This window comes from Ursus arctos, unplaced genomic scaffold (assembly GCF_023065955.2).
Source record: "Ursus arctos isolate Adak ecotype North America unplaced genomic scaffold, UrsArc2.0 scaffold_20, whole genome shotgun sequence".
Taxonomy (NCBI): domain Eukaryota; kingdom Metazoa; phylum Chordata; class Mammalia; order Carnivora; family Ursidae; genus Ursus; species Ursus arctos.
This window is the reverse complement of record NW_026622875.1, coordinates 31,770,060-31,792,586: the sequence shown is the minus strand read 5'-3', so window position 1 is coordinate 31,792,586 and position 22,527 is coordinate 31,770,060. Positions and strand designations below refer to the sequence as shown.

General features: G+C 45.2%; 1 protein-coding gene across 2 annotated transcripts in view; it reads left to right on the top strand.

Moving 5' to 3' along the window:
• COLQ (collagen like tail subunit of asymmetric acetylcholinesterase) overlaps window positions 1–22,527 on the top strand; it is an 86,947-nt gene that overhangs the window by 10,907 nt on the left and 53,513 nt on the right. The window contains exon 2 of one of the 2 annotated variants that reach the window (XM_044383391.3): window positions 2,644–2,737. Coding sequence is in view for 1 of the 2 variants with exons in the window: in XM_026496980.4 (XP_026352765.1) it covers window positions 8,041–8,146 (106 nt within the window). In the remaining variant the exon portion in view is untranslated. Of the gene's footprint in view, window positions 1–2,643; window positions 2,738–4,804; window positions 8,147–22,527 lie in introns of those variants that run through there. The other variant, XM_026496980.4, reaches the window with a different exon arrangement.

Here is a 22,527-nt window from a genome sequence, read left to right as displayed (position 1 = left end):
ACATGGACCCCAAAGCAGCTTGTGCTGCAGTGCCTGTGTGTGTTCTCTGTGTCATAGCTTATTGTTTCCTAAGAGTCTGTGATTCTAAAACGCTCCTCAGTAGCTTCTGATTATTGGTCATCTTGGCCAAGATCTCCCTTCCTGGAATGGGATAGGAGGATGTGTCATTATACATGGCACGGGCAGTGTCCTTTCCCACTCTTTACTTCAGAGCCTTGGTCAGTATTGGCCTATCAGTCTGTTAGGAATGGTCCTGTTCTAGGGTCTTGCCAAACAACACAGCCACATGCCCTTGACCTCTCCTTCTGGTTGTACAGAGACCAGATCATTTGAAAATACTGCTTTGTTGGGGCGACTGGGTGGCTCAGTCTGTTAAGCATCCGACCCTTGGTTTGGCTCAGGTCATGATCATGAGATCGAGCTCCATACTAAGGTTCTTTCTCTCTCTCTCTCTCCTCCTCCTCCCCCCCCCCACACCACTTGGCACATGTGCCCATGCACTCCCTTTCTCAAAAAAGAAAAGGAAATGATGCTTTGTCTTTACCATGGACCAAATCAAATTGTGAGGTGACCCTTCCTCTGTACTCCATCTAATCTCTTGGAATATAAGAGGAGCCATTGTCTTTAGGTGGGATTGTGGTAGAGGTGATGTGATGGGGCGGTGGGGTTGGGGTGATAACGTTCTTCCAATAAATCTATAAAAATAAAATTTTGCAATGAACACATGGTAAATACAAACAGCAGTCAGCCAGGAACATGCATTTGGACTGGCTAGACGAGAATGAAGTGAATGTCACCTAAGTTTTCTGGGATTCACCCTAGGAGAAATTTGGGACAAACTCACCAACCCTCCTCCAAGAGTAGCACTAAGATTTGTTATGCCCTTTGGTGGCTTAACAATTAGTTTGAGGGAGTGCCTGGGTGGCTCATAACAGTTACTGGACATTGAAGTAGGGGGGAATGGTTGAATCTGAGAAATGAAGAGGGTGGTGGTCAGCAAGAAATAGATGTGTTCCTGAATAGAAATCCACTGTTAGGGGCGCCTGGGTAGCGCAGTCGTTAGGCATCTGCCTTCGGCTCAGGGCGTGATCCCGCGGCGTTCTGGGATCGAGTCCCACATCAGGCTCCTCCGCTGGGAGCCCGCTTCTTCCTCTCCCACTCCCCTTCTGTGTTCCCTCTCTCACTGGCTGTCTCTCTGTCAAAATAAATAAATAAAATCTTTAAAAAAAAAAAAAAGAAATCTGTTAATGGAAGAAAATTATCAAAAATTATTGAGGAATTATTACTCGCCACAGTAAGAAGTAAATGGCTGCCCAGAAGTATGCTTTCTAGAAAGCCAGAATAGCAGAATTACAGCATGCCTTCTGGATTTCTTGCTGATACTTAGGAATTTATAGGAATAGTACACACCTTGGGAGAATGAGAATTCTGTGAGATGCTTAAGGCTTTGTTACCTGGTGATTAAGGCTGTTGCATATGTACATTTTGCTTGTTAACCACCCCTGCTGCAATAGTTTTATACTAATAAGAATAGGGGTCAGGGGTGCCTGGGTGGCTCAGTCGGCTAAGTGTCTGCCTTCGGCTCAGGTCATGATCCCAGGGTCCTGGGATCCAGCCCCACGTGGGGCTCCCTGCTCAGCAAGGAGCCTGCTTCTCCCTCTCCCTCTCCAGTTCCCTCTGCCAGTGCTTTCTCAATCTTGCTCTTTCTCATATAAATAAATAAATAAAATATTTTTAAAAAACCAATTATTTTGAGTTCATATATTTCTATGATTCTTGAAATAAGCAACATCAAGAAACTGGCTTTGCTTGGGAATCAGGATGTTTTCCTTTTTTACAGGCTTCAGTTCAAGAACCATTGCTCCTTGGTTATCTTAAACCATTTGGGGATCTTCTCTGAAGTCTCCAGCCCTCTCTCACTTCCTGCCATAAAAACTTTCCTGTCTCCCTACCAAGAGTATGGGTTTTGCATCTTCAGAGCTGAATGATTCTTGGACTCATTTCTAGGTCCAGTTTCAGGTAAAGACAAGGTTGACTGCCATTCCCTTGGAGAACAAGTTCAGGCCTGGGAGCACTGATGGCATCTAGCTAGGTGTACCAGCATGAGGGCTCAGTCTTGCCAGTCATCACTCCACCTGCCAGTGACCTGATGTCTGCTGCTATCCCCAGAGCTTCACATAAGCCTCAGTTTCCTTATCTGTAAAATGGGAATTATAAGTCTAGTCCCACTGCTTCCCTCATGAACAACCAAGGGGAAAAAATAATAAAAAGGATTTTATTTAAAAAAAAAAAAAAGCTCAACATAGTAACTATCTAGCATGTGAGTAATGTGTTTATTGTATAAAACATAGATAAGAAAAAGGGAAATCAAATAATAGGCATTAAATAAAACTGGGTTTGAGAGTCAAATACTATCTGAGGCAAAAGCAAAGTAAATAGGTTTCTTTACTGCAGGACTCCCAATGGCTTTAGCTTACATATATATTGTAAATTTCCAAGAAGGACATAAAATAGACAGTGTCTCTCAATTTATGTGAACTCCTTTGCTTTTTAAAAATTGAGTATCTCTTACAATGTGCTCATCTGAAGCACAGTTTGGGAAACACTGAATTGGATTATTGTTGCTTTTGTGATTGCATCCAGGTGGTTCAAGACCAACTCAGTGCAAATCTCTTCCCTGAAAGTGAGGGTGACCAAGCTCCCTGCCCTGAAGATGGAACTGCAGGCTCAACGCAGGGTGAGTCTAATTCTTCTCATTAGACTTCCTACTAGTTCTTCTGGTTCTCTGGTGGGACTTTCCGTTGCATTCCGAGGCTGCATGGGTTCTGGTTCTGATTTCAGCTTGAGTTGCCAGAAGCCAGGGAGCTTGTGAGGAGGGACTTTCCCTGGGCTTCTTAGTTGCCCAGTCTTATCTCTCTCCTGCTGATGCAGTTGCCAGTGGGAGGTGGCCAGGCCTCAGCATAACTGAATCATCCTTAATTCCAGGCCAGAACATGCTCAGAGCTCTGTTCTCTGGCAGGACCAATCAAAAATGGTCTGTCTGTGCCTCTCAGTACATTGACAGGGACTTGTTGGACCTCATACGTGCAGAAAAGACACCCTTTTTTCCCTTTCTTTACTCCAAGAATTTGATTTTGTTACGAAAATTATTTTTTAAATGACAAATTAAGTTATGCCCGTTGTAAAAATTTCCAATAATAGAAGTATGTATAAGATTTAAAAGGTAATTTCCCTCCTTCTTCCATCCCCAAGGGTGCAATGTACATTATTCTAGATCTTTCTCTCTGCACATATAAGTAATTGATAAATAGGTTTGCTTGTTTGTTCAGATGTTTGGTCAGATGCACTGCATCTTTCTAATTTTACTCAGCAATATTCTGTGGACAGCCTTCCATGTCCAGGCATAAATGTGAACTATCTTTGCCTTATTCTTTTAAAGTCGAGTTTATTGAGGGGAAAATTCACAAAGAACTCACCCTTTTTAAGAATTCAGTTTGATGAGTTTTGACAAAGTATACAAACAACCACTCCAATCAAGATAAAGAACAGTTCCATCACCACCCTTAGTTCCCCTTGTAGCTGACTCTCATGACCGTAACTGCTGGCCACCACTACGCTGGTAGTGGTTTTGCCTTTTCTAGTATGCCTTATTATAAATGAAGTTATGCAGTATGTAGCCTTTTGTGTTGACTCTAGCAGAATGCATTTGAGATACATCCATACTTGTTCATTACATTTTACTGCTATGTAGTATTGTATTGTACACAATTGGTTACACCAGTTGATGGCCATTTGGGTGGTTTCTGGTTTCTCGTGACTACAAACCAGATAGTTAGGACCATTCACATACAAGTCTCTTCTGGTGGATATAGGTTTCATTTCTCTTGTATAAATACCAAAGAGTAGAATTGTTGTGTGGTGCGATAAGTGTCTATTTAACTTCAAAAGAAACTGCCAGAGTGGTTGTACCATTTGTGTCCTCCCACTAGCAGTGTGTGAGAGCTCCAGCATCTCCACATCCTCACCAACACTTGGAGCTGTCTTTTTAAACTCAGCCATTCTAGTAGTATGCAGCAATGTTTCATTAAGGTTCTAAGTTAGATTTCCCTAATGACCAATGATGTTGAGTACCTTTTCATGTGCTCATTTACCATTCATATATCTCGTTTGGTAAAGTATCTGTGTTTTGCCCTTTTCTTTCAATTGGGTGGTTTGTTTCATTATTATGGAGTTGTAAAAATTCTTTATAAATTCTGAATACACGTCCTTTATCATCTACATTTTGCAAATATTTTCTCCTAGTCTTTGGCTTGTCTTTTCAACTTAACACTGTTTTTCAAAGAGCAGAAGTTTAAACATTTTGATGAAGTCCAATTTAACACTTTTCTTAAATGGTACTTTTCATGTCCTATTTAAAAAACTTTTTTCATAAAAGCAGAGAGTCAAGTGATGATTACCAGGAGTTAGGGAAGATGGGGAAGGTGGAGAGATATTGGTCAAAGAGTACAAAGTTTCAGTTATAGAGGATGAATAATAATGTACAGCATGGTGGCTATCAATAATACTGTTTTGTACAGTTGATATTTTCTAAGAGTAGTTTTTAAGCGTTTTCACTAGAAAAAAAGGTGACCATATGAGTTGACAGATATGTTAATTAGCTTGACTGTAGTAATCATTTCACAAAACATAAGTGTATCAAAACATCATGTCGTATACCTTAATATATACCATTTTTATTTAAGAAAAAAATTTTAATTAAAAAGGAGAAATCTTTGCCTAATCCAAGGTCACTAAGATTTTCTTATGTTTTCTTTTAGAAGTTAAATAGTTTTCGCTGTTACATTTAGGTCTGTGATCTATTTTGAGCTAATTTTTATGTACGGGTCAAAGTAAGAGTTAAGATTAATTTTTGTTTGTTTTGCATATGGAAGACTCCTTTTTCCAGCATCGTTTGTTGCAAAGACTACTTTATTCTTTGTAATGACTGTATAATGTTTCACTGAAGAAAAGCCCCATGCTTTATTCAACAATCTTATTTTCATGGAGAGTCAGGCTGTTTCAAATCTGCAGCTATAATGAACATCCTTGCACCTCAACCACTGAGCAGTTGAGCGAGTATTTCTATGGACTTTCTGGGTCAAATGACATGTGTATGGTATGTGTTGATGGGTACCATCAGATTGTGTGTCAGTATACATACACTCCCGCCTCCATGGCCTGCGAGAGAAAGCTCAAGTTTTGATTAGCTTCATTGGTGTAAGCCTCTCACAAATCTCAAATAATTTCCTTCTGGATAATCTAATAGCCTGTGTTATTAGATTCTGAAAGATTGAGAGCCCTTCCAGGAGAGTTTGAAGAAAGATGATAACTTCTCAGTCAAGGTGACCCTGTAAGAGATAGGCTCACAAAATACAGAGTCCATGGGAAATGGAAATTTACAGAGCTGTTTCATAAGTATTGGGGCTTATTAATACCTCTGTGCTGCGGCCTCCCCAAAGGGCAGAAGTGACTCACATGCCAGTGGCCTGAGTGTGTACTCTCGTCTAGGCAGGCCCTAACTCTTTGTGGCTGTCTGTCCACATTCCCTCTCACGTTCCCCCCATCCTCGCCAAAACCCTCTCCTGTACCAGACCCAGACCAGCCACCTGTATGTGCAAAGGCACAAAGAGGGGGTTGGGAAATGCAATTAACTCAGTGTGCCTGGAGCATAAGATTTTGCGTTTTCCCACTTTTCTTTTCATCCTATGGTGCTGTGATTTGATCAAATTAACTGACACTGTTGAGATTAGGTGACAAGGACTGTCCTGGTGTACACAGAGCTACGGGACAGTCTTCTATCTTCAGGGACATTAAGGCAAGTTAAATAGCAACGCAGGGTGGTTTAGAAGCAGCTCAAAAACTGTAGCAGCAGGCGTCACAGGCCAGACATATTGGTCCACCTTGTGCCGACTGCACAGTCAATGGTGAGATCTAGGTGTTGAGAGAAGGAAGAAATCACTCTGGCTTCATGGGAGGATTCTGAGCTGGATGGTGAAAGTCCAGATTCTTGGCACCAAGTCACTCAAGAGTTACCTTCCTCCTAGGTAGACCGCGTCTTCTCCAAGCCACCAAAAGCCCGCTGCTGGGACTGTAGGTTTCAAGAGTTAAGGAGAACAAGCCTGAGAATTTCCTGGTGGGTTCAGCCAACAATCACAGATCCTTCTGTCAAATAGTTCAGGAACAGCTAGAGCTGTCCTGTTAATTTTGAATGTAACCCAAGTATATTTTTCATGCTTTCAGAAGATTTTCTTATAAACCCTTGATCAGTTAGCTATTGCCAACAAATAACAAATCATCCTAAAACCAAGTGGCTTAAAACAGCTATTTTATATGCTCATGAATCTGTAATCTGGGGTGGGTTCATCTAGGCAGTTCTTCAGCTGGTCTCACAAGCTGTGACTCCTGTGACTGCCGTCATCATCTGGAGACCTGCACAGTACTAGCTGATTCAAGCCGTCCTCACTCGCGTGGTCAGTGCCTCATCTGAGGTGGCCAAGCACCAGGGGCTGGATGTTTCCCTGTCCCTGTTGCCCATCTGGTAGTCCAGACTTCTTGTGTGGCAGTTTCTAAGAAAAGACAAAGGCAGAAGCTGCCAGGCTTCTGTTAAGGCCTCAGCCTGGAAATGGCATAGTGTGACTTCCGCCACACTGTACCGGTCAAAGCCAATCCCAAGGCCAGCCCAATTCAGTGGGAGGGGGAATGGACGCCACCTCTTGCTGGGGAGAATGGCACGCACATACAGGGATGGGAAAGATTTTCAGTGGCCATCCCTGTGCCCAATCCACAGCTCCCTGGGTTTCATATTCGCTGTCTTCTGTACACAGATTTTAACTCATGTATGATTCATCCCATGTTACCTCATTTAACCTTTCCAACAAACCTTTAAGGGAGCATGGCCTCCATTTTATGATAAGAAAACTGAGGCTCAGAAATGTCAAACTGTTTGTCTGCTGTCACAGCAGAGCTGGGAGTCAGATGGGACTGGTGCAAGAGCTGGGGAGTGTCGCCTTACACTCTGCCTTCCCCCAGGATGAGGATCAGTGCTCTTCCCCCCAGGCCCAACCCAGAGTCCAGTAACTACCAAACCATTTCTGAATGGACTCCCATGAGGCACTGGGAGGACATTATGTAAATGAAAGTAAAATGGACAACTCTGTAGATTATTATTTTCATTATTTTAAAAATCTAAGGATCTCTATAACAGACTTTATAAACTCATAAGAGGTATTCATTTAAGGATGTAGTACTTTTTGCTTGAATTTTGTCTAGCCAAAGATCAAGTCATTGATGCTGTTTCTCCAAATATAGTTTGATAATCATTCACTTTCTGTCTTTTCACTTATTTTGCTTTGGACGAGATAAAAGGTTGCTGCTTCTGGAGAGAGAATAAATACTTTTTCCTAGAGAAAAGGAATATTTTGGAAAATATACTTCCCCCATTTTTATTGGATGATTAAAGAAAAATAATCCAAGGTCCACTTTATGTTTGTCACTGAGTGGGTAAAAATGTCACAGGCTGACAGCAGAGGGATTGCTCTCTGTGGAAATTCACTTTGAATCCGAGCCGTTTCCGTGATGCTGTAGGACCCCCCAGTTCCAAGCAGGTAGACGCTGGTGGATGATGAGGAAATCTGTCTGCCCTTTGAGGACTTCTTCTAGTGAACATTTGGGACTTGGCTGCCTTTTCATCAGCTCTTCAGTAGCCACTTACCTCAGTGTCCAAAAGAGAAAATTCTGACATATTAATTTTAATGTGGGCATTTGATCCAGTGCTTGAGATAAATATAACCCTGTGGAGTACGGAGAAGGTTTAATGGGAAATGGTTGGCATTCTTTCTTGGTAAAGGCATGGGGAAAGGAGAGAGAGACAGGAGAGAGGGAGAGGGAGGGGGAGAGAGAGAGAGAGGCGCAAACTGCAGTGAGGAAGACAAAGGCAGAGATAAGCAAGGCTTCACGGCAGCCTTGCCTTGAGAACTTGACACTTGCCAGACCCCAGCCAGCATGGTTGTCCTGAATCCAGTGACTCTGGGAATTTATCTTCAGCTTTCCTTCCGCTTTATCGTGTCTCAGCCTACTTTCATCAACAGCGTCCTCCCCATTTCAGCAGGTAAATGATGACCACAGCTTTCCTCTCTTCCATCTGTCGGGGGCAGGGGGAGGAAGGAAGATTGTTTTGCTATGTGTCCTGATATTTTCCCCATTCTGTTCTCAGAGGAGGGAGGCTGGAGGGAGACAGCCACCCCAGCAGCTTCCTGTCACCCGAGCTGTCTCCGAAGCTCCCTCTGCCCTTGTTCCAAACAGCCCCCACCCAGCTGCTCAAAGCCAGAGACCCTTTTAAAAATGACTTCTGCCTCTCCCACTTCTCCCCATTTGCTGCATGATTTCATTTTGACTGGGAATTGTAGGGAGCTTAAAAGAGGCACAGAGGAATACAAATGAGAGAGAAAGGAGTCCCAGACGTTTCTATGAATACATCCCTGACCCCTTCCAAAGGGGGCTTGATGCAAGGGGGACGTTGTGGAGCAAACACCCCTCTGCCGAGCTCAGGCAGTGCGCACCGCCAGGACCATCCCACCAGAGGAAAGGGGAGTCCAGTGATTCTCCCATGGGCCAGGGGCAGCGATCTAGCAAGAATCGCTGACCCTCCAGCCCCGTCTGCTTTCCTGTTGTGCTTTCTTCCCATGGTGAAACTTCTACCTAAATAAGGCAGCTGGAGGTCCTGGGGGATGGGAGCTTTCTGGGGAGAGGTAGAAGTTTCCAGAGTGACAGCGTGGCCTGGAGTGGGCCGTGTCTATCGAGTGTAGGGCTGGGTGATTTGGGGGCAGGGGGCTTTTTATGCCAGCCCGCCAGACTTCTCTGAGAGCACCAGGCACCAAGGACCGGGTTGCCCTTGTCCCGTCTGACCTAGAGCAGGGGAAGTATTGTGTTACTGGCAGGACTTATTTAAACCTTTCTGAGGAAACTCAAATGTTTCCGGAGGGCTTGAGGGAGGCAGGCAGACCCCAGGCTTGCTGCCTGTCCCCGTATAGCCTCCTTCCATTCACTTCCGCCACCCCTGGCTACGCCCCTCTCCCCCAGCAAAAGCAGTTTCAATCATGCCCCCCAACTTGAGTCTCATACATACTTTCATGGAGGCAGAAATTTCATTCTCACGGCCTTTGCTGCAAACCCAGGTTCTCAGAGAGGACATATCTCTGAATCCAGTCCCCAACCTCTCTGTGTCCCTCAGAGCGGTGCAGCAGCACGCTGCACTCCCAGTGCTGCCAGCATCTGTGGGCCCTGAGGGAGTGACTCAGAGAAGGGCTCGGGCTGATGACAAAGGTGTGAGGAGCTGAAGGAGGGGGCAGGGGGATTGGGGAAGAATACTGGGGAGTGAGGAGTAGGCAGGAAGGGTGAACAGTTGTGTCACCATAGGTGTGTGACAGTATGCCCCCACCTAAGTCCCACTTGAGAGCACCACATTTCTTCTGGGAGCTAGTGGGTCATTATTCTACTCAACAGGGAAGCTTGGTAGTTAATTAGGTCTAATTCAGTGGGCTCTTAACCTCATTTGGGCTACAGAGTCCTTTGAAAATCTGCTTAAGGCTCAGGACTTCGGGAAACTCCGTCTTCTTCTGGTTCTAGCTCTGCTTCCGGTGGGCTCTGACTTCTGGGAGAGAGTCAGTGTTAGGCTATCAGCACCACGTGGGCAGGGACTATCTCGTACATCACCACTGTCTCCCCAGGGCCGGGATAGTGCCTGGCACACGGCAGGTGCTCGGTAAATGTTTGATGAATGAAAGAGTGGGTGAAGGAGTAATAACTTTCCTCATCTGTAGCTTGGGGCTCGCCTTCATTTTGTATCACATAATTTAGATAGAAACAAATAGCTGCTAAGCTCTGAAAGCTAGAGAGAGAAGAACCTCTGATTTTTTCCGAACTCCTTGCCCTAGAGAGACCCCTGGTGCAGCTTAGACATCTCTTAAGTAGGACTTTGTATAGATTGGAGCAGTCAGGGTAACAGCAGGAAAAAGAAGCACTTCAGATGGTTCAGATGAGGAGACTTGAATGAAGGGACCACTTTCAGAGGTGTGAGCGAGGTTAAGGAAACCAACAAGGAAAGTTGAGGAATTAGCAACCTTGGGAAGTCTTTACCACCCTTGTGCTTGAAAAGGCAAGAGGAAGAAATGGGGAAATTGATCCCAAGAAGATTTGGAACCTTAAAGGAGGGGCCCCTGAGCTGGAGCTGTGATGACAGAGGGACCCAAAGAATGGAGAAAGTAGAGACGAAATACCCCAATCTCTCTCCTTCAGTCCAGCCCCCTCTTGGCAGTGCCTTCCATTAGCCAAACCCAGCCCAAAGCCGGAGGTCAGGAGAGCCTCTGGATGCAGTCCACGGGGGTCAGTTTCTGGGGTGCAGAGTGAGGGGGAGGGGTGGGAATGTGGAATCGTTAGCCCACACAGCCACTGGCACTTCCTGAGGAACTTCTAAATCCAGATCTTCTGGTTGTGAATGTGGTCCTTAGATGTTTGGTAAAACCATGGGGTAAACCTAGGGGGAATCACTAAGGTAACAGCGCAACAGAGCAAAAAAATCTGCTTTCACCTGTAAAGTCTCTTGGCTTTGTTGCCACATTCAGTTGCCATGGCTTCTTCATAGCACGGTTCAGAAATAAACTTATGCCCTGAAATGGCAACTGTTCTGTGACACAGGACAACTTTAATTCTTTGAAAATATTTTCCAGTAATTTGATGTGAAAGACAAGCCGGGTGCTCGTAGAAACCAGGGCGACCCACCATACCCTAGTGAGTGCCTACTATGTGCCCGGCATTATGCTAAGGGCTACAGAGGACACAGAGATGGGTGGGATCCTGCCTCTGCCCTGGGGAATCTGTGGTCAGCCGTTGCTGAAACACAGGCAGCATATGCTAACTGGCCCAGGGAGAGCAGGATGGAGGGAGAGCTCTTACAGGCTTGTAGAGCAGTACTTCCCTTCATAGCTGAGCCAGTCCTTCACTCTCTCCAGGAAGGACTGTATTCTAACAACTCCAGACACAGCACCAGCTATCTAGAGCAGAGGTTCATTACCTGGCAACCTCCACTGCCAGGTCCCACAGGAGAACCACAGAAGAGAGCAAAAAGCATCAAAGAGGCCAAAAGTGATGATAGAAATCCCAGCATTAAAGCACATGCATTTGATACACAGGAAACTAGCTCAGGCCCTTACTCCAAAACTACTAACCGTTACTTTAGACAACATTCTAGTAGACTTGCATAGCAGGTTTCTAGAAGGGTGGTGAATTAGGTGTGGCACATTAAACTGGGGAGGGTGAGTTCCTGCTTACCATGGACACCATGACAACAACAACAAAAGACAGCTGACAAAACTGATTACAAGAAAAATGACCAATAAGCAAGGAATAGTTCTGAGATCAAAAAAGAACAGTAGACTGAAATTATTTTGGAATTATTTCTAAAGCCCCTATTCTGTAGGTAACCCCTGAGGGCACCATTGACTTATAGCACATTAATTGTTTTTCACTATATGAGCATGAATGACCCAGTGAAGACTGAATTGTATGCACTTAATTTTGCTTAAGAAGGCAGATAAATGTCAGATATATTTTAGAATGATCTCTATTGAACGTGGCCCTAATATTTAAAATGTCTGGAGCTATAACTTTGGTATATTGTTTTAACTATCGCTGAGTAATGAACCATCTTAACACTCAGTGGCTTGAACAACAATCATTCATCATTGAAGTTCATGTGTTTGTGGGCCAACTAAGGTCAGCTGATCTAGCCTGGGTTTGGCAGGCCCTGGCTGGGCTTACTATGGGTCTGTGGATTGACTCAGCTCCAAGATCCATTCACAGATGTAGCTCAGTGGTTGTACAATTTCTAGAATGTGGTGGCACGGACCCAAGGACAATATTTATAGAAGGGCAGACCTTCCACACACTTCGATTTATGTAATTCTCACAACACCCCTGGGATGGGTGTGGCATGACTCCCACTTTTCAGCTGAAGAAATGAAGGCTCAGAGAGGTTAGGTGACTTACTCAAGATCACAGAGCTAACATAAAATGGGGAGACCTGGAGACAGGAATCCCACCGTCTGACTTTAAGTTCAGGGCTTTTACCAAGGTAGACCAATGTCCATGGACAAATAGTGATATTAGCTTTTCAGGTCCTGCAGACTACCTTCCTATCCTTCAGAAACTCTCCTCTAGATTCTTTATTCTCCATTCCCTCCTACCTTGTCCTCAGCATTTCAACGCCGAAAACTCTTGGCAAAAGATTGAAGATTACCTTATACTAAAGTGTGTAGGACCAGCCAGGGTACTACTTTATCTCCTTTTTGAAGGTATTTGCATTTTACTGGGGGCTTAAACTAAAGGATGCTCTAATAAAATGAGCTTCAACCAAAGTATTTTGGAGAAGGAGACTTCCTGGAACCAGGAGAATACCACTACACAGAAATTCTTTTCAGACACTCTGAGCCAACCTACCCTAGGCCCACCACAGAGACATGTGGCTTCCCTTTTCTAATACAGGGTTTCCCAGCTAGGCAGGAGCTCCCCAGATGATGTTTGGGTCCAGGCCTCACAGACCAGATGATGAGAAGACCCAAAAGTAGTCCAATAGAGTGAGATCATGTGGAAAGATGTGAATACTGTCTGGGCACCAGAATCTTCTGTTGGCTGCTGGGATATGACCCAGAGCAGGGGTTTTGTGACTGAAAAGACCTGCTGTCCAGCTCTGCACTCCCCTGCCTGGAAGCCAGCCAGGTCACCACTTGGGAACCATTCATGTTCTGGACAGTAGATTATGGGCCATTTATTTGTGTCTGATGATGATCAGCCACTGTTTAATGTTCCATAATGCACTTCTAGCCATCTCCTCTGATTTAGCTTTTCCTATTTCCTCTGCATAATCCAATCAGAGAGGGCTCTTAAATTAGAGGGCCCTCCATGGGGGCCGGCCTCCCATTTTACCTCCTCCCAAGTCTCTGAATAAAGCTGTAGGTTCAGCTGCAGCTCAGATACAGAGAGAGCTGGGTGTGAGATGGGAGGCTGTCCCTTCTGATATCCAGGGCCGGACCTCCTCGTCACCATACACTACACTCACGCCTGCTTTCTCCAGATTCACAACCACACAAAAACAACATGGCTCCAGAACGAATAGAAAGCCCCTCTGGCATCAGTGAGTCACCAAATAAGCTGGCATCCCATCTTCTTGAAATGTAGCTCACACTGTAAGCACCTACTCGTATTACTCTTTAATTGGTACGAATTAGCCCCAAACCTCCCATTTTGCAAACGATTTTCACAGCTGCGTTTGTTTTTGCTCTTCATAGTAGTCCTTACTGGGAGGAGTCCTGGGTTTGAATCCTGATCAAGTTGATCATGAGCGAGGTGATTGCGGGGAGGTCGTTTCACTGTGGTGAGCTTCAAATTCCTCATCCGTCAATGATTGTCAAGAGTCTGTCTCACAGAATGGCTAGAAATATTCATTCAATAAACACTAAATGCCAACTGTGTACCTGGACCTGGGATGCAGCAGTGAGCAAACAGGCATATTGACCCCTATGGAGTTCTGTGATCACCCTGAAAAGAATTTGGCCAGGCCAGCCCGCTGGGCCCCAGAGGGGAAAGAAAGACACCTGCGGCACAGATGAACTCAAAGAGCAGCCGCCAGGGACCGAAGCCAGGCTCCACGTGTGGCCGTGTTCACACTTCATGTTGTAGATGTTGCATTACTTCAAAAAAAGAGGGACTTTTTCATTGCCTTCGTTGCTAACATTTAAAATAGAGTGATTTAACATTTTAAAAAATGCTTCAGATGTCTCTTAAACAACAACAACAACAAACTCTTGACAGGTGGGACAACCTGACAGTCCAAGCCGTATTCTGATATGACAAGGGCTGTTTGGAATGCAGTGCTGGCTGGCTGCTCAGCCCCAGCTCCTCAGATCCCCACTGCACCCTCTTGTCTTACGCCTGGTCTGCTTTCCTTATTACATTTACCTGTCCAGCCGCATCTGGGCATGTGACATTTTGGCCTCTGGGGCCAGAACCCCTGCTGGCTTGGACTCTGCCTCCTCCTCCTTTAGAAGTCTCAGGTGATTTTTCCAGAATTCCCAAGCTCTGCGGAGTTCAGTCTGAAAGTCAATGTTCTAGATTAGTGATTCTCAAACTATGGCGCTTGTTCTCAGCTCTGGCTAGACGTAAGAATCACTTGGGATGTTTTACAGAAGCCCAGTGACCAGGCTGAACAAACCAATTAAGTCACTCTCTGGGGCATGTGCTCCGGCACTGATAGTGTTTGAAGCTCTCCGGGTGGTCTAACGGCTAGCCGTGGTTAACCTAGCCCAACCGTAGCCAGCGTCAGCATCACATGGAGGAGGGCTCTGTAAAACCCAGAATGCTGGGCCCCACCTCTGGAATTTCTGAGTCAGTAGCTCTGGGGTCGGGCCCCGGAGTTTACATTTCTAATAAGATCCCAGGTGCTGCCGATGCTACAGGTCCAGGGACCACACCTTGAGAACCACTGCCCAAGTTTGCCTCGGAGCCACTGTATTAGTTTCCTGGGGCCACTGGAATGAATCACCCCAAAGATAGTGCCTTAAACATTTATTCAGTTACAGTTCTGGAGGTCAGAAGTCGAAATCAGTTTCACTTGGCAGAACTCAAGGTGTTGGGAAGGCTGTGCTTCCTCCATAGGCTCTCTGGCAAAATGTCTTGTGTTTTCTAGTTTTAAGCTATATTCATTGCAATCTTTGGTTTCTGGTTTCTCCATCTTCAAAACCAGTGGCATAGCATCTTAACTTCAGTGGTCATGTTGCCTTCTGTATCAAGTCTTCTTTTGCCTCTCTCTTTTTTTAAAAGATTTTATTTAGTTAATTTAGGGAGAGAGCATGAGCAGAGGGAGAGAGAGAATTTTTTTTTTTGGTTCTCAAAATATGTCTTTTTTTAAAAAATTTTTTATTATGTTATGTTATTCACCATACAGTATATCATTAGTTTTTGATGTAGTGTTACATGAAGGGAGAGAGAGAATCTTAAGCAGGCTCCACACACAGCACCGAGCCAGACGCGGGGCTCAATCTCATAACCCTGAGTTCATGACCTGAGCCAAAATCAAGAGTCAGATGCTTACCCTACAGAGCCACCCAGGCGCCCCCTTCTGCCTCTCTCCTAAAAGGCCACTCGTGATCACATTTAAGGCCCATCAAGTTGATCCCCCATCGTAAACTTCTTAATTTAATCACATCTGCAGAGTTCCTTTTGCTTTATAAAGTAACATTTACAGTTCTAGGCATCAGTCTGGACCTCTTTCGGGGCTGTTATTTAGTCTTGCATAGTTAACTCTCCACTCAGTAAAGTGTCCCAAGACTATTCTTGAAGTGGCATTAGAATCAAAGGCACAGGCACATGTATTGTCTTCATGTGGGTTCCTCCCTAGCGCAGACCCTGAGACGAGGATTTGAGTGTCAGTAGTTTATTTAGGCGGTGATCCCACTAGGGCATGGGGAAGTGAGATAGGGGAGGGAAGGCAGTCAGCATGGAGGGAGATCATGAGCGGATTGCTGCTGTGGGCCTCTGGGGTTCAGTTGTCCTGGGGAGAGCAGGAGAGACAGGGAGACCGAGGACTGGGATATTTACCCACCAACTCCTAGGGACATGCTTGCCCCAAGCAACTTTCATGGTTGGTGAAGCCCTCTGGCATAGTCACAGGTGTTTGTGGTAGGAGCTAGAAGCCCATAGGGCCTGATGAATGCTGTGGCATCTGGGCAGGGAAGCAGCTGCGTCCACCATTGATCCTTTAAGAGAGCTATGCTAATATGGCTATCTTGCTTTGAGCACTTTCTCTTTGCTAGACTCTTTACATATATGACTTCAAATCTTCACAACAACTTCACAAGCCAGTAGTACCCTCATTTTACCAAAGAGGAAACTCACATTCAGGAAGGTGTGGTTACTTGGCTGAGGTCACACAGTGCCAGGGTCAGAATTCCAAATCAGAACTTACTGACCCACCCAAACCATTGTAGAGGCAGAATATTCTGGAGGTTAGGGGTAGGGCCTCTGGTGCCATGCTGCCAGGGTTCAAACCTTGTGTTTTCTTTAGCTTTGTGATGTTGGGCAAACAAATTGCCCTTTCTGTGCCTCAGTTTCCCCCAGTAAAATGGGGTTAAAAGCAGGGGTTAAGTCACAGAGGAGTTGTGAAGATGAAGTGGGCTACTTATGAATGTAAGGTACTTAAAATAGTGCCTGGTGTATAACGTGTCATTATTTCTGTCATTATTTCCAGGACCTCACAGTGTCTGTACACCTGCCAAGAGGTCATGATTTCCCCTAAGATGCATTTGTGTTAAAAGCAAAAGTTTAAATACAACCCACCCACACAATAACTTATTGCTTAAAATATCCAGTGAGTTAAGGCAAATAGAGGGGCTCAGCTATTTTCTGTTTTGCATTTGCGACCTAGTCCCTAAAGCAGGAACACGTTGCCCAGGAAAGAAGGCTCTTCTCGTGGTGACCGGCTTTCCCAGATGGCTTTAAAAATACACCTGGCTCTTTTCCATCTCCCAGCCCAGGAGCATTTAGCTCCATTCAAGCCCATACTTATGTCTCCACAGCAACCAACATAAGCACAAGCGTGAGGCGTGTGTTGGGAGCTGGGAACAGCTGAAGGAGAGGCCTCATGGCCGCTGAGGGCTTTGCGCCGTAAAACCAGCTGGGGGCTGAAAAAAGAGAGGAAAGCAAAGAAGGAAACATGAATGTGAGTTGGACAGTCTCCCTCCCTGCCAGGCCTCCCCACTCCTTTCCCCACTCATCCCACCCTGCTGCTCCCCTGGCCTTCTTGGTATCTTTCTGAAAAGACTGGAGAAAGCCCCAGGAGCTTTCCGGCTACAGCTGCTAGTTCTCTCTGAGGACACATGCTCCAGGAGGGACCTTCCAGGGGTCTCAAGCATAGCATGGGGCTTCTCAGGGACCCAGGAGGGTGGGGGATGGGGTGATGATGGCCATCCTATGCATAGAGACCTACCTATCTGCCTGGGGCTTTCTTACTTTACTGTGACTGGGGTTTTGTTCAAATGTTTCAACTTGTCCCCTTTAGGAAGTTCCTGTGGGATGGATCACTGTTGAAAGTTGAAACTGGGCTGCCCTTTTGTGCCCAAACAACTGGTTCAGTTTCTGAGGTCATCCATACTGGGGTGGACCTCATGGACTAGCCCCCAAAAGGCTTCCAAGTTCTCTGTGGTCATTCAGAAACCAAATTCTGAACCATTGAGATGAGTGTGCAGGATTTGGGGGGCTCCAAGCAAGTACAACAGCCCTCTCCCCCTCTTGGTCCATCATTCTTAGAGCTGCATCAGCAAGGTCATGGTAGGGAAAATTAACAGTGGAAAAGAAGAGTGTCCTCTGTGTCCAGGGAGCATGAGGGCCCCGAGGGTGCAGTGTCATTTTGGGTGGCACTGTCCTTCACTCTCCATGTCTGCCCATACAAAGTGAGGAGTGGAAGGCTGAGATGGCTGTCTGGACAGTTTGGGTCCTGGAAATCCCCTCACATACACAAAGTATGTGAGGGTAAATGGGGTTTTTAAACTTTCTTCAGTTACCTAAGTCAACTGCCCTGGCCTGCACTTTCTCTGCTAGAAAGCCCTGAAAGAGTGTGCCTGCCCAGCAGGCTTAGAGCTGGCCGCCATGGGGATTGCTGCTAAGGAAGGCAGTACAGGCACGTTTAGTCAGTGGGTTTGGTAACTTGCCTGTTTACTGATGTTCTTAGAGAGACCTTGTAGCACAGTGCTCAGGCCCTGAGGTAGAATTTAAGAAACGCGTTATTTCTCTGGACCTGCCAGTAACTCCTAGGACACATGTGTAGTGTTGCACAAGCTATTTGCTCTCTGTGAGACTCCAGTTTCCTCCTCTGTAAAATGAAGGGATGGACCAAATTTCAAAACCGTAGACTTTCTCTGACTTTGTGGCTAATGAGTTGCTTGCTAATTTATGGAATTAGCACCTACACAACGAAGGGGTTTTGGCACGTGTTTCTCTTGTGAGCCCCGGCACCTGAGAAGCCATGGCACATGTGTAAAGGGCATGGGGTTTGTATTCAAACAGCTCTGGCCTTGAGTGACATCTTCGTGACCCACTAGCTGAATGATCTTGGCCAAGTTGTCTTGGTTTAATATCTCAATTCCTCAGTTTCCACCTCTGTAAAATGGGAATAATAAGAGTACCTACCTTATTAGATGGCAGTGAGGATTCAATGAGCTAATAGGTACAGAGCTTTGCACCTGGAACATGGTTAAGCTCAGTTACTGGTTGTAACCATTATTCCAAATGGCGGTAAGAGGGCTGGAATCCAGGCCACTTGCCCCTTCCTGGGAGGCCTCATTTCTACTGTAGTCCCATCTGCTCTTATTGAGGCTGGAGAGATTTGCTCATAGTGTGGAAGAGTCTGTTTCCGAATTCCCAGTTCCCAGCTAAAGCCAGAGGCTGAGCAGGGGACTTCTCATGGGCTTTGGAATTGGAAGTGTGGGCTCAGAAGCCCTGCTCCAGGGGACCTCGAATGTCAGAGCCAGTCTTTCTCACCTGGAAATGGGGATGCAATGGAAGGTAATTTAAGGGGCTATTGGAGAATCAAAGGAGAAAGCAGGGAATGGCCCGGCTCTAAGCTGGTAGAGTTTGTACTCAGGCACTGTTGTGCCTCGAGGGGCAACACTAGACCTGCTAGACATGGGGAGCACAGGCTCACACCTGAGGACAGTGTCTTAGCATACTGACTTCTCAGCAGAAAGGCCTGCTGAGGGGCAGAGTCCACCACACCGCCTCCCTCCCCAGACAGAGGTGAGCTTTCTGGGAACCCCCGCAGGGCACTGCTGTCCTGAGAGTGTCCACCCTCTGGAAATTGTGCAATCCTGTGCGGAAACTAGCTGGTAAGACAAGCCACTTCCTGTATCCAATTCATCCCTGTCAGGAGAAGGGGCCCTCCATCTATGTGGCGTCTTGCCCCCTTCAAAATGGACAATGGATGCCAAGTTACAGGCCCGCCGTTGTGGGCCCTGCCAGACAGTAAGACGAAGTTTATTAAGTATGAAGTTTTCAAATAGAATGCCAGCAAATGGTGGCTGATTTGACAACATGCTCAATTTTCTTTTTTTTTTTTAATTTTAAGATTTTATTTATTTATTTGGCACAGAGAGAGAGAGAGAAAGCACATGCAGGGGGAGGGGCAGGCAGAGAGAGAAGCAGGGCTCAATCCTAGGACCCTGAGATCATTGACCTGAGCCAAAGGCAGATGCTTAACCAACTGAGCCACCCAGGCAGGCCAAGATGCTCGGTTTTCTGACCACATACCCATCTACCGCCACTTGGCATTTAGTTCAATTTCATTTTTCTAAATGGGGCCATAAAATCCACTTGAATTGATTCAGATTCTCTGTATTATTAGTAGTAGTAGTAGTATGTTCAAACCTGTCTCCACTTCTAAATTAATTATGACAATTACTTGAGATATATGATTTTTGATATACTTCCCATAAACAGAAGGACCAATATTTATTGCACCTCCTACTATGTACTGGACTACTATATTGAAGAAGAAGATTCATAGGACTGACTCTAGCAGCCCGTAGTCTGTATGTAACATTACAATAACAGAAATAGGGGCGCCTGGGTGGCACAGCGGTTAAGCGTCTGCCTTCAGCTCAGGGCGTGATCCCGGCGTTATGGGATTGAGCCCCATATCAGGCTCCTCCGCTATAAGCCTGCTTCTTCCTCTCCCACTCCCCCTGCTTGTGTTCCCTCTCTCGCTGGCTGTCTCTATCTCTGTCGAATAAATAAATAAAATCTTTAAAAAAATAAAATAAAATAAAATAAAATAAAATAACAGAAATAAATAATGAGTGAGGAGTGAAGTAGATCATCTGGTGGTGTCTCAGGCTGCACAAGTAGTTGGAATTTGTGTGAGAGCAGAGCAACTAAGACAAGGAGACAACTGATCTGGGTTCAAGTCATGACTCTGTCACTTACGGGTATTTCTGTGAGCCTCAGTTTACCTATCTGTCAAAGGGATAAAGTATTAATAATACTTAAGGTTGTTGTGGGCTAGTGCTTAGCACACAATCAGTGTCCTGTTCATGTTACTAAGTGTGTTGATCATTGATTTTTTAGGCTATGTAAAGGTAGTTTAAAGAATGTTTTCACTTTCTGCTTTAGGTAAAATGTCTTCCAAATGAAGGAATATTATGCAGCCATAGAAAGGAATGTAGATGCAATTAATGTAGTTACAGAGAATAATCTCTTAGAAATACTGTGAAGAAACCAAGAAGTAGCAGCATATGTACAATTGTTTATTTAAGTAACCCTCTGAGAAAGAAGGGGAATATAGTATGCCTACCCATCTGCTTGTCTATGCATAAAATATTCCTGAAAGAATACACAGAAAACTAAATGATAATAAATAATTGAAATTGGGGATACCCAGGTGGCTCAGTCGGTGAAGCATCTGCCTTCGGCTCAGGCTTTTGGAATTTTGAATCACATGACTGTATTATCTCTTCTAAACAATTAAACAAAATTCCACTTATGCACATAAAACAGAACCTCTTATCTGGAGCACACAGGATGGGATTTTTTTGTCTTGAAAGGTCTTTTAGACCCAAAGCAGCAATAGGGATTGAGATCTCAGAATGGTACAGTCACACAGTTACAGTGCTGTGGAAAGCCTAAGGCTCCTCTTCCCAACTTGTTTATTTGAGAAGCTCTATTGTTCACTTGAGTCCAAAGTGGTCAGCCTGAGATTTCCCCACTTTCTGGAATCCAGGGATTTAAGTGATTCAGCGAGGCCAGTAAGTAGAAATGCTTGTGCTGAGGGGAGCCAGGGGACTCCCAGGGACCCTCTTCCCTCCTCCTCACTGCTGGGAACCCTCAGACAACAAATACTGAAGGCAGTGGGGGCAGGGATGGGGGTGGTCTGGGAAAAGGGCTAAGTGAGCCATGTGGTTTTGAATCACAAGTGTCAATAGAGCTAGAATGTCACTATGGAAAAATGAAGGTGTGGAAACATAGTGGCTAGAAACACAGGGTCTTTCCACTCAGACCCCGTTGTCAGTGGGTGTTGGAAATAACCCACCCATTGGGCCAATGTAGCTGGGAGGTTTTGTCTCTGATCTATGGCCAGATCTCGAAAATAACTCTGCAAACTTGGCCTTCCTTGTCAAACTGTAGCAGAAGATTTAATAGTGCTCACTGCTTCATGCTGGACACTGTAATCAAATTCAGAACCAGGGCACAGCCAGTCTTGGGGAGGTTTCTTGATGTTCCCTTGGCTCCTAATAACATTGTCTCCTCCTTCCATTCTGTTTACCACATGCCATTTTGTCAAATTAGAACTCGAACTCAAAAAAACAGATGCCTTCCTTTAGATAAGGTCGAAAATTCCCTTGTGAGAGGAAGGGGGGCTGGGTTGTCTCTCGAATCTATGCACAATCAAAGGAGTCACCTTTGATATATGACTTACTATAAAGTAATGCCGAATATCAGGAAATTTTCTTTCATCCACCTAACTAGGGCAGACCTTCCTCCTCAAGGTGTCCCTATTGGCAGGGGAGGGGACAGAAGAGAATATGTCCTTCATGGGGGTTCAGTTTCCTGCTCAAAGTCTCCTAATGAATGGCTGCAGGCTTCTCCAGGCAACGCTGGTGCCCTAGTTCTGACCCACCCCCAGTCCTAACCCTTGAGGAGGTATCTTCTGGTTCTCCATTTCCTACTTAATTTTTTTTATTCTTTTCTATTATGAGAAATTTCAAACATTGAAATGAGTGGAATAAATCATCCAGGAAACATCAATATGCCCACATTATGGGATGAATTGTGTACCTACCCCCGCCCCTCAGATTCATATGTTGAAGCCCTGACCCCCAGGACCTCAGAATGTGACTGTATTTGGAGCTTGGGCCTTTAAATGAGGAGATTAAGGTTAAATGAGACCATAATGGTGGGCCCTAATCCAATCTGACTGGTGTCCTTATAAGAAGAGGAGATTCAGACACATAGAGACACCAGGGCTGCTCAAACAGGGGACAGGCCATGTGAGGACACAGCTAGAAGGAGGTGGCCATCTGCAAGCCAAGGAGAGAGGCTTCCAAAGGAACACCTTAATCTTGGACTTCTAGCTTCCAGAACTGTGAAAAATAAATTTCTGTTGGCTAAGCCACCCCGGTACTTTGTTATGGAAGCCTTAATTTGGATTTCTAGCTTAATCTTGGACTTCTAGCTTCCAGAACTGTGAAAAATCCAACACCTTAATCTTGGACTTCTAGCTTCCAGAACTGTGAAAAATAAATTTCTGTTGGCTAAGCCACCCCGGTACTTTGTTATGGAAGCCTTAGCAAACAAACGCACCCACCAAACAGATTGTGCAGTTGTTATCATTTTGCTCTATTTACCCTATCACATATCCCTTTGTCCCTGCATCATCATCTTTTTTTTTTT